A 12,229-nucleotide genomic window follows, 5' to 3' on the forward strand; every position below is an offset into this window, starting at 1 on the left:
CTAAAACACAACTTAATCATATACCACCAGGGCGCCACAGGGACCAGATGTTAATAAAAAACAAATAGTTAACTTGCAGAGATCACAATCCTGCAAGACAGGAGTCTCCCTTGGTTTACGAATGTCCTAGTGATTTACAACAAAGAAGCTGTCTTCTCAAGAGCCCAATTTCCAGGGACAAATGGTTCAGTTCCTTGAGGCCTGATGTCACCCTCCCCACCATAAAACTGAAGGAGGCTGAGGTGGAGGGAAATGTAAATAAAGTTAAATTTCTTCTAAACCTAAATCTCACTTAACCGCCAGGGTGACACCGGGGTGGCAAAAAGTTAAACAAAGTTAAAACTCTCAAAGTGGGGCGCAAGATATGTATGAAAAATAGCCTTGAAAATGCTATATAAACCCCTGGCTGTGAGTGCTCTGGGTCCTTGTTGAAACCCGCTGCATGGGGCAGATACTTGGACCCCAGCTAGCTGGAAATAAACCTCCCTGTGTGACTTGCATTATCAAGAGTGTTCTCTGTCTAATTGAAGGGTGGTCGATTCCGTACCCTAACACTATAACATGACTATTTCCCCATGCATTACTCCTTGAAAACGTTTACTATTCTCATATTCATATTCCATACATATTATTTAGTTTTCGCCTGCTGTTGAACACTTAGATTGCTTTCAACTTTACACTTCCACAAATTTTATAAATTTTTTGCATCCTTTATTTTCTTAGAATAGATCTGCAATAGTTGAATTACTGAGTCCTGAGGGGGAAATATAATCTAGTAGTTAATGACTTAGGTTCAATTTTTGTTTGACTTTGTTGCCTTCTAGCCAGTTGACGATTAAGATGAATAACCCAAGCTTCAGTTTCTTTAGTATAAGATATTTACTTCATAATAATACTTAGCATAGTAGACGAATAGAACAAGTAACTTGAGAATATTACTGATTCTCAATAAATGCTATTATTTTGTACTTAGAGAAAATACTTGGAGGTATTCGTAAATTACCGATAAAATTTGTCAATTTACACTTCCAACTCAGTGATGAGAAGAAATTGTAAGTTTGCGTTACAGAATGAACATGCAGTTGATTTCACAACACTGCCACCCATTTGAAGCACTTCATGGCATCTGCCGGGAAAACTAAAAATACGTTTGCAATTGGGAAACAAAATGAAAACCGAGGAGACAATGGAGCGTATTTACATTAGCACCTCTTTGAGGGCGTTGTTTAAAAGCTTTCCTTCCTAGTCCAGGAGGCAGAGGCCCTGAGGAAGGGTAAAGAGGAGTTTCCTTCACCTCAAGGAAACCCCAGGCTATGTGCCTCTAAGGCTTTGGGCAGCCGTTCCGCGTAGAAACACAGGGCAAAGTGCAAACTGGAAGAAAAGGGAAAGACAGTGGGTCTTCTCTGTTAACAAATTCTGCGGCTCCAAAAGAGTGCATTTAGGAGAGTCTAAGCGGTGAAATTTTTACTACTTAATTCCTCCAACTGAGACGCCCTCCTGGACATTTCACCTCATTGGCTTCTTTCAGTAGTTCTCGCGCTCTCGGGTAAAGCTTCCTCGTCTCCCTGGCAACCCAAACCGCCACCAATTGCAGCCAAGCGTTGGCGGTCACGTGGCGTCTCCTCTTTCCCAGTGGAGACAACATGGCGGATACAGCGAGCTGTACTTTCGACATTTGAATTACGCGACTTGCCGCTATTGCTTTCCTGATTATGGCGTTTCCGGTTTCGTGTGCCTCGCCTCATAGCCCCGATGAGCTCCCTGGAGACCCGTCTTCACAAGAAGATGAGGATTGCGATTATGAAGATCGGGTCAGCTACTCGGGTTCATACTCCTCAGAGAGTAGCGATTATGAGTAAGAGTCTTGAAGAGGGGCAGTTAAATCCATCCTTTCAATCCAGAGAGTGTACACGTGGGCTGGGGGGACTGCCAGAATGTTGGCGTGGTTGGGATTGAGGAGAGTTCTATAATCAGTGGGATTTACTTGAGCCACGTTCCACTTCTGCGGTATTGTGAGCCGCAATGACGTGCCATTCTTCGCTCGTGTGGGCTTTTTATGATGGTCAGGTGAGGAGGTTTTCCTCTTTGTGGCGGGTTCTGTAGTATGTAAGGGTATACCTGTGAGGATGTTCCCAACATTCTTTGAGCTTGTCGCCGTGCCTTCTCTGCTGTTACTGTCTTTGTGATTTTAGTGGAAGGATAGATAAATAACAAATAGATAAATAACACGTTTTTTCTTGTTTTAAAAATGGGTAGGTATAGAAAAAAAAATTCACCCTTCCTCTTCACCTTCAAGAACAACTTCTCAGCATTTGGGGGGTATTTCTGCTCTATTTCCCTATACATTTTCACGGTTTTCTTGTTTTCTACTTAGTATGATACGTAATTTTTTTTAAAAAAAAAAGATTGTTATTTATCTATTTGTCAGAGAGAGCACAAGCAGGGGGAGCGGTAGACAGAGGAGGCAGAGGGAGAAGCAGACTTCCCTTGAGGAAGGAGCCTGATGTGGGACTGGATTCCAGGACCACTGGGTTCATGACCAAGAGTTGAGGGCAGATGCTTAACCTGCTGAGCCACCCAGGCATCCCAATAATGTGATTTTTAAAATATAGAATATCTAAGTGTTATTTTCCACTTTTTAATCCATAATAATATCGAAAAGGTTATTTTGATCCATAGGACCCAATGCTATTTCAATTTTGCAGGAATCTATTTCTTACTACTATGAATTAAGACCTTTTTTGAAAAGTAAATTAGTCCTAGTTTGAAAGCTATGGATAACAGTGAGAAGGTGTAGGTGCCAAACCCTGGACCAATCCCATAACAGACTCCCATGCATAGTCAGTTTTAGGATGACATTTTAAGTGTATTATTTAGGAATAATGATTGCAAGTATTTAATGTGTATTTAGGAATAAAAATTACTTGGCAATTATTTCCACCTTTGGGTATGTAAAAAGGATTTACCATTATCTTTTTTAAAGATAAGGGTAAGGGAAAACTAATGACTGCTTAATATACTCTAGAGGCTCAATAAAGACAGATTACATTCTTGAGGAGACTGTCAAGTATTTTGTGTAATCTTCTGGGGTCATTTAAAAAGTAGTTAAAAAATGATGGTTATCAAGTGAGGCACTGGATGAAGGATGGGTTACAGGAAACCTGATTTGGTCTTGCTGTGGAAGTCATGGATCTTGTGAGACTAGAGCTCCTGGTTTCTCTGCATCTTAGAAACACACTTTTAGCTTAGAGAGAATCTGTAATTCATCCATAGTCACACAACTGAGTGTTTCAGCATAGAAATTTAGGAGGCCTGATTGCAAATGGAACGAAGGCAAATGAACTAGCCCTGTTTCCTAGGAAATGAGCAATCTGATGACCCTGTGTTAGGAAAACTTGTTAACTCAAAACATTCTGTGATTCAAAATACATGTAAATATGGATTTTATATATAAATACATAAACATTTGTATATATATATTGTGTGTATATATATATGTATATATTTTTTAAAGGGCATTAAGTTTTCCTCATTAGTTATTCACTCATTACTCCAGATGTTCCAGTGTCTTTATCCTCCTAATAATAAAAGTACAGTAAATCAGGGCGCCCGAGTGGCTCAGTAGTTTAAAGCCTCTGCCTTCGGCTCAGGTCATGATTCCAGGGTCTTGGGATCGAGCCCCACATCAGGCTCTCTGCTCAGCAGGGAGCCTGCTTCCCCTTCTCTCTCTCTCTCTTCCTACCTCTCTGCCTACTTGTGATCTCTGTCCAAAAAAAAAAACTTTAAAAAGTACAGTAAACCTCTGTTGCAAAATGTTCAGGTGATCTATATTTTCAAGTCCTGTCAAGATTCAGATTTAATGTTTATCGCTTCTTCATGTGTAGGACATGAGAATTGATTTGCTGATCTGACCAGGTAGGTTTCTGGTCTGTTCTTACTTACTTTTCTAACCTACAGAGTCACCACTGTAGAAGTAGTCTTCCCAGTTTGGACATTACTTTTTTTTTTTTTTTAAAGATTTTATTTATTTATTTAAAGGGGGCATGTGAGTGGGGTTAGGGAGGGGCAGAGGGAGAGGGAAAATTTCAAGCACACTCTGCCCTCCGAGTGAAACTTGACATGGAATCTCACGACCCTGAGATCATGACCTGAGTCAAAACCAGCCGTGGGACACTTAACCAGCTGAGCCACCCAGGCAGGCACCTCTGAACCAGATCACTTCTTTTTTTTTTTTTTTTAAAGATTTTATTTATTTATTAATAAATGAGAGAGAGAGAGAGCGATCACAAATAGGCAGAGGGAGAGGGGGAAGCAGGCTCCCTGCCGAGCAGAGAGCCCAACTCGGGGCCGATCCCAGGACCTGGGACCATGACCCCAGCCAAAGGCAGAGGCTTAACCCACTGAGCCACCCAGGTGCCCCAGACCAGATCACTTCTTAATCAAATACACAGGGACATGTGAACATGTGAACATAATTTTTCTCATCAAAGCTAAGAGATAGGCATTGTCCATGTTGTTGCCCATATGTAGTTCATTCTTTTTTAACTTCTGAATAGGATTCCACTATATGACAATACCACAGGTTATTCTTTTCTTGGGTTTTAACATAAGGATGTTTTACTTGAAGAATCAAAATATTTTGAAGTCGTGATGCCATATACCGTATTAACATCCCATTTAGGATAATTCCCTTTTTCTTCTGCTCTGATCCCTGACTTCTTTTTCCTTTTAATTTAATTTCTCTTTTATCAAATTACATATATTAGAAATTCAAACAGTGTATGTCTAAGTTTTTTATGAGAATGGCAATTCTTTGCTACCCTTTCTGCTTCCAACTCAGGATGTTTGAAGATAATTCATTATCTTCCCTGTTTCTCCCCTGGTGTTGCCCGTCTTACCTACTGATATCACTCTCTCCTTGCTCATGTCTTCAGATCTAGTAAGTCTGCAGTCTTGTTGACTTCCTTTTTTGATATCCACCCATCCTCCCCCCACCCCACCCCAGAGGCACTGCCTGACTTAAAGCGCTGGCCTCTCCCAGGTAAGAGTGGAGTAGCCTTCTAACTGATCTGGATGCCTCTTCTTTCATCTCCAGCCTTTTTTCTATACAGCTGCCAGAATTTGCTTTCTAGAACACAGTTCTGAATCATTTTTCTCTTAGAGAACTGACTACAAAAAATATATTGTGGCAGTTTGGATCAAAAATAGAATTAGGGGCACCTGGGTGGCTCAGTGGGTTAAGCTGCTGCCTTCGGCTCAGGTCATGATCTCAGAGTCCTGGGATTGAGTCCGAATCGGGCTCTCTGCTCAGCAGGGAGCCTGCTTCCCTCTCTCTCTCTCTCTCTCTGCCTGCCTCTCTGTCTACTGTGATCTCTCTCTGTCAAATAAATAAATAAAATCTTTAAAAAAAAAATAGAATTAAACACATACTTGAAGCTAAATAAAATGAAGCAAATATGCATATGCTTAACTAGGTCATCCCCGTGATCCTGAAGAGAAGGCTGAGATTTAAGGAACAGCTAATATGTCAGGCTTGGTCACTGATGGTTGTATTGCAAAGAATTTAGCCACTTCAATTACAGTGGAATTTCTTGTTGCCTGAATGTAGTCATCCTGTGCAAGGTAATGAATATTCGATTAAGGGTAAGGGTCAGAAAACCTGTGTTCTCTGCCACTAACCATATGGCCTTACATGGGTCACATGACTTCTATAAGGATCAGTTTTCACGTGTTAAAATGGGAATGAGAATATTTACTTAACTTTGAATTTTGTTGACTGTGAGAAGGTTTGTTAAATCCTAGGAAAGGGAAGTTTGTGAACTGTTGATGGTAAGGAATTGACAAGAGGCAAAGAGGAGTTGATGGTAGAGGTGACATTTTTGATTTGAAAGAAGGTTAATCCAAGCTGAGTTTTATTTCCTCATATTTCCCCCAGCTTTATGGAGTATAATTGTCAACTAAAAATTGTATGTATTTAGGGACGTCTGGGTGGCTCAGTTGGTTAAGCAGCTGCCTTCGGCTCAGGTCATGATCCCAGCGTCCTGGGATCGAGTCCCACATCAGGCTCCTTGCTCGGCAGGGAGCCTGCTTCTCCCTCTGCCTCTGCCTGCCATTCTGTCTGCCTGTGCTCGCTCGCTCTCCCTCTCTCTCTCTGATAAATAAATAAAATCTTAAAAAAAAATTGTATGTATTTAAGGTGTACAATGTAGTGATTTGATAGGATTCTATCAAATAGAGAATTCTCTAAGAGGAATGCGGATGCCCTTTACAAGTGTATTTTGCTTGCCTAAAAGTGTTAACATTTTAATTTCTTCAAATTTTCCCTGGTCTTGAGGGGTTCAGAATCAGAAGAATTCTTGGTTATAAATTATCATTTTATGAGATGACTCTTATAACAAGTTTTCTCATCTTTGTCAGAGGTTTCACAACTTCTTCCATATATTCAGGAGGGAGAACACTTCATATTTTAAGGGGCAGAGTGGTTAAAGAGAAAACTGTAGGCTGAATGTGCAAGCATTTCTATGAAATCTTTGTTAGATGGCCAAATAAAGACACGCTTTTCTTTTTTCTTAATTCAAAATTATTTTCTCCGAAAAATTTGAAATATGCACAAAAGAAGAAAGAAAGCCCTTATATACTTCTCACCAAAGATGTGGTTTTCTTTACATGAAAACTATCTTCCTGTTATTGAATGAGAAGCTTTACGGGCCTTCATTTATTCTGACTTTTATTTTAAAATTTGAAGTAATAAGATAATTGTGTTAGGGCAGTGAAACTACTCTGTGTAATACTATAATGGTGGATGATGCATGTCATTATGCATTTACCTAAGCCTATAAAATGTACACCACCAAGAGTGAACTGTAATGTAAACTATGGATTTGGTGTGGTTATAATATATGACTATAGGTTTGTCCATTGTAACAAATGTATCATTCAGGTGGGAGATATAGATAATGGAAGAGGTTATGCATGTGAGAGGAAGGAGTATGTTGGAAATCTCTGTACCTTCAGCTCAACTTTTCTTTGAACCTAAAATTGTTCCAAAAAAAGAAAAAAAGGTAGTAAATAATTTTTCTATAGTACTCAAAAGCTCAGTGGCCGCCAAAATAAATTCCAGATTATTAGGGGTTTCAGATCTGTCCTTAGCCTCTCTGATCTCATCTTTGATGATCTTCCTTCTTTAAAGCCTTTTTTGTTCCCACTTGTCTTACCTCAGACTGTTATTTAAAAAATAATATAGGGTGCCTGGGTGGCTAAGTCAATTAAGCATCTGACACTTGATTTCTGCTCAGGTCATGATCTCAGGGTCATAGGATCAAGCCCCACATCAGGCTCTGCACTAGGCAAGGAGCATGGTTAAGATTCTCTCTCTCGGGGCACCTGGGTGGCTCAGTGGGTTAAAGCCTCTGCCTTTGGCTCAGGTCATGGTCCCAGAGTCCTGGGATCAAGCCCCGCATTGGGCTCTCTGCTTGGCAAGGAGCCTGCTTCCCTCTCTCTTTGCCTGCCTCTCTACCTACATGTGATCTTTGTCTGTCAAATAAATAAATAAAATCTTAAGAAAAAAAAAAAGAAAAAAAAGATTCTCTCTCTCCCTCTCCACCCCCACCCCTGATCCCGCTCACATACACACACTCTCTCTCTCAAAAAAATAAATTAAATTAAATTTAAGAAAATAGCATAGACTGAGTAGCTTATAAACAACAGAGATTTTTTTCTCACAATTCTGAAGGCTGGTTGTTCAAGATCACTGTACCAGCATGGTCAGGTTCTGTTGACACCCTTCCCCCAAGTTATGGATTGCTGACTTCTCTTTGTATCCTCACATGGCAGAAAGCAGAGAGAACAAGCAAGCTTTTTCATGACCCTTATGAGGATGCTAATCCCATTCACCAGGGCTCCATCCTCATGGCCTCATCTAATCCTAATTGCTTCCCAAAGGTCCCACCTCCTAATAGCATCACATTGAGTGATAGGGTTTCAACATATGCATTTTGGGGATACACATTCAGTTCTTAACATTACTACTTGGAAATATACACTCATGCTCATACCTCTTGTGTACTTTCACACCTACACTTGTATGTCCTTTGTTCTCTCTGAAACATCCTTTCTTGCTATCTTATCAAAATCATTCAATGTCCCACTTATGTGCTACCTTCTCCTATAGACTTTTTTGATACTTCTTACACTTAATTTCCCTAAACTTGGCTCTCCTGTAGCAGTTTTGGTTCTTCACTTTCGGGCCTTGCATTTTAGCTAGGTGATGAACCCTCTGTCCATTTTACATCTTTAAAAGCACAAAAATGCCCTATCACAAAATGTTTTGCTGGTCTGTGATTTCAGTTTTTCCAGGGTCAGATCTTACGCTCAACTCAGTGATTTGTAAGCATGCTCCATTTAACTGAAGGGTATGGATGTAGGGAATGTGGTCCTGGGAATGGGGTCATTATTAGCTTAGTTCCAATGGAGATGTGTTCCTGATGTAAAAATTTATTTCATGCTGAGAGTACACAGTAGTTTACTGGCTGATCCGTTCCTTTTCTCTAACATGCTTCACATTTGTTCCAGTGGTAACTCTGGCTGGGCTAGAAAGACCACCAGCCCATCCCAGGTTCCCCACCCCTCAAGCTGCCATAACATCTAGCACAGATTTTAACTATTAAAACTATGGCTTTCTTCTAGAAAACAATCGAAAGACTTCAAGGATAAAAATTAGATATTGCTGGTAGAGCATAGAAAAACGTTAGATCAGCGCTGAACAAACATCAGATAGACTTGATATTTAGTTGTTATGTTTTTATTGTGTGTGGGTTTTCTCTGTCCCTAGAATTGTCCTGCTGTACATATTAGGACCATGTAACTATGTGTTTTGGCCACTTTGGTACTTTTGCCCACTAACAAGGAAAACAAAGTAGTAGCAAAAGCCTGTTTTCCTTAAGGAAATGAACCAATAGCTCTGGCTATTCATAACTTTTCTTGTGGTAGCCAAGAAAATCCTAATACCATTTCAGTTGATAAAAAATGTTGACAATGTAAATAATGACCTAAGGGATTCAATAATTTAGAAGAAAAAAAATAGTATCAGTGTAGAATTCTTTTTTTTTAGGATTTTATTAGGGGCTCCTGGGTGGCTCAGTCATTAAGGATCCTGGGATCAAGCCCTGCATCAGGCTCCCTGCTCAGCGGGAAGCCTGCTTCTCCCTCTCCCCCTGCTTCTATTCCCTCTCTTGTGGTGCTTCTGTCAAATAAATAAATACAAATCTTTTAAAAGATTTATTCATTTATTAGAGAGAGAGAGCGCTCACAAGCAGGGGAGTGGGAGAGGGAGAAGCAGGCTCCCCACTGAGCACGGGTTCCCATACAGGTCAATCCCAGGACCCTGGATCATGACCTGAGCCTAAGCAGATGTTTAACTGACTGAACCACCCAGGTACCCTTCAACATAGGATTCTTGAATATGAATTGAGAAATTTATTAGCATTATCTGAAGTTCATTTTCTTTAATATAGTTATATTACCCTATATGTAAGTGAACTTGGTTATTTGTAAATTAGCAAATCTTTCTTTTGGGAAGAAGGACTCTGCTCATGTTTACTACATCAGAGCCTTGAAAACCACTTAAAGTGTCCTCAAACTTTGCAAGCAGACAATGAATATACAATTATTTCTGTTCAGAGAAAGTGGAATAAGCAAAATAATCTCATTGCAAGACATTTACACAATGACAAGTTTGCAATTTGTACCATAGGATCTCAGAAAAGAGATTAAAGAACACTTATAAAAATGTGAATTAAATCTGCTTGAGTTGATTTCCTTTTTAAAAACAAACATTTTCTTGTGGAATAAGTTTAGATCTTACAGAGGAATTGCAAACATAGTACAGAATGTTCCTGTATGTCCTTCACCCAATTTCCCCTGATGTTAACATCTTACACAACTACGATATGTTTGCCAGAACTAAGAAATTAGTACATTAGTACATTAGTACAGTACTTTTAAATAACTCTACACTTTATTTGAATTTTACCATTATCTACTTATGTCCTTTTTCTTTTCTAGGATCTAATCCAGGGTATCATAATGCATTTAGTCATTAAGTCTCCCTAGTTTCCTGTGGTCTGTGACAGTTTTTTAGTTGTTTCTTGTTTTTCATAACCTGGATCACTTGGTTAAGGTAAAGTCTGCAAGGTTTCTTCACTGTGAAGTTACTATTTATCTCTTTCCATGTTCTGTTGTTTGGGAGCACATCACTGAGTCCAGTTCACATTAAAGGGGACGAAGGGTTAAGCTCCATCTCTTGGAGTAGGACGTATCAACATACAATATTTATTTAATTTTGTTATTAATAATAGTTGCACTGAAAGGTTGTTTTTTTCCTAATTGTTGTTTAATACACCCTCTTCTAGTAGAACTAGTTTGAGAATACAGTCTTTACAACTTTCTCAAACTTTCTAACACATTAATCAGTTATGCTCTTATTGCCTATCTAAAGAGGAATTAATCATCTGGAGTAGGAGTTAGGAATCTTCCAGGAATAATGAACTATGGGAGCAATACAGGCTGCATCTGCTTCACTTCTTTTGCCAGTAGTACTTAGCCTGGAACCTAGCAAATAGAGGTCATTAAAGACATCTTCGTTTATTGCCAGGAGTTGGAAGAATACAGAAGTATGAGTGCTATATCCAATAAAGTTAGAAGTTACTCTACATTTTTAACTCTTTTGGGCAAGAGGAAAGGAACTGACATTTGACACTTATACCATGTCTAGCAGATTTTTTAATTTACTATTGATAACAGCCATGTGAAGTAGCTATAACCTATTTTCTAGAAGAGAAAAACTAAAGCTTAGAAAAGTAAAAATGTCAATAGAACAGAATTTGAACCCAAGTCTTTGTGACTTCTCAGTTCATTTTTTTAACTATATATGTTTCCTTCTTTCATGAGTCTTATACATTCATTTCTCTGTCTTTATTCCTGTTCCTCTTATCTCCCTTTTAATTTCTTCTTCCTCTTAAAGTGAAGCATCTTTTAAATTTAGAGGTGATGAAAATGGATCTTATTCATTGCTAGTGGAAATGTGAATTGGTGTAGTCTTTGGATAAAAATGTATATGTACGAGGCACCTGGGTGGCTCAGTGGGTTAAGCCTCTGCCTTGGGCTCAGGTCATTGGGTTCTCTGCTCAGCAGGGAGCCTGCTTCCCCACCCCCCACCGCCTGCTTGTGATCTCTCTGTCAAATAAAAAAAAATATATATGTACATACATACATATAAGGATGGTTACTGTATCATTGTCCATAAGGGTAAAACAAATATGGAACACAAAGATAGATTTTTAAGGAGGTGAATGACCAAATGTGCTACATCCTTGATAGGAACCATTAATGCAGCCATTGGGATTTCTAAATTGTGATAAATGACAAAGGTTTGTGTATATATACGTATGTAGGTACACTTTTGAAAGATGATTCCACATTATATATAATAGAATATGTAATAGTTCTAGTTTTTCAAAAACAATGACAGCATAATCCTATATATGATTTTAGGATTTTAAGAACATGAATATTTAACATTTATGTCAGTGAAAAGTAGGAGGGGAAGACAACATGTATTATAATTCTGTTTCCATTTATATAAAATGAGCCTGTGCTTGTGTTTGCATAAAAGGATGCGTGAAGGGCGCCTTGGTGGCTCAGTGGGTTAAGCCGCTGCCTTCGGCTCAGGTCATGTTCTCAGGGTCCTGGGATCGAGGCCCGCGTCGGGCTCTCTGCTCAGCGGGGAGCCTGCTTCCTCCTCTCTCTGCCTGCCTCTCTGCCTGCTTGTGATCTCTGTCTATCAAATAAATAAATAAAAATCTTTAAAAATTAAAAAAAAAAAAGGATGCGTGAAAGTATAGTCACCAACCAGGAATCTAGTCGACAGTAATTCCTTTTGTGTCATCATCTCATGTAATCAGTCTCAAATTCCAGTGATTTTCAAGCATTTCTTAAATGTTTTTCTTACTTTCCATGTTTTCTGCCATTGCTTTAGATACCATCTTTGCCTGGTAGCTAAACATCCCATAGCCAGACTCTTGACTTGAATCTTGCCTCACTCAAATCCTTCTTCCAATTTCTTGTTAAAGTAGATCTATCCAGAGATATCTGACACATAAAAATTTCTTTTTTTTTTTAATTTTTTATTTTTTATAAACATATATTTTTATCCCCAGGGGTACAGGTCTGT

General features: G+C 39.1%; 1 protein-coding gene across 4 annotated transcripts in view; it reads left to right on the forward strand.

Annotated features, from left to right (window-relative positions):
• Nucleotides 1-1,640: 1,640 nt before the first annotated feature.
• The window catches only part of INTU (inturned planar cell polarity protein), a 90,841-nt gene continuing 80,252 nt past the window's right edge, over nucleotides 1,641-12,229 (forward strand). For 2 of the 4 annotated variants that reach the window (XM_059378175.1, XM_059378193.1), the window contains exon 1: nucleotides 1,641-1,855. In XM_059378175.1, the coding sequence (XP_059234158.1) occupies nucleotides 1,713-1,855 (143 nt within the window). In that variant the 5' untranslated portion in view covers nucleotides 1,641-1,712. Of the gene's footprint in view, nucleotides 1,856-1,911; nucleotides 2,068-12,229 lie in introns of those variants that run through there. The other 2 variants (XM_059378182.1, XM_059378203.1) reach the window with 2 other exon arrangements.

The sequence above is a fragment of the Mustela nigripes genome, chromosome 1 (assembly GCF_022355385.1).
Source record: "Mustela nigripes isolate SB6536 chromosome 1, MUSNIG.SB6536, whole genome shotgun sequence".
NCBI classification, from domain to species: Eukaryota; Metazoa; Chordata; class Mammalia; order Carnivora; family Mustelidae; genus Mustela; species Mustela nigripes.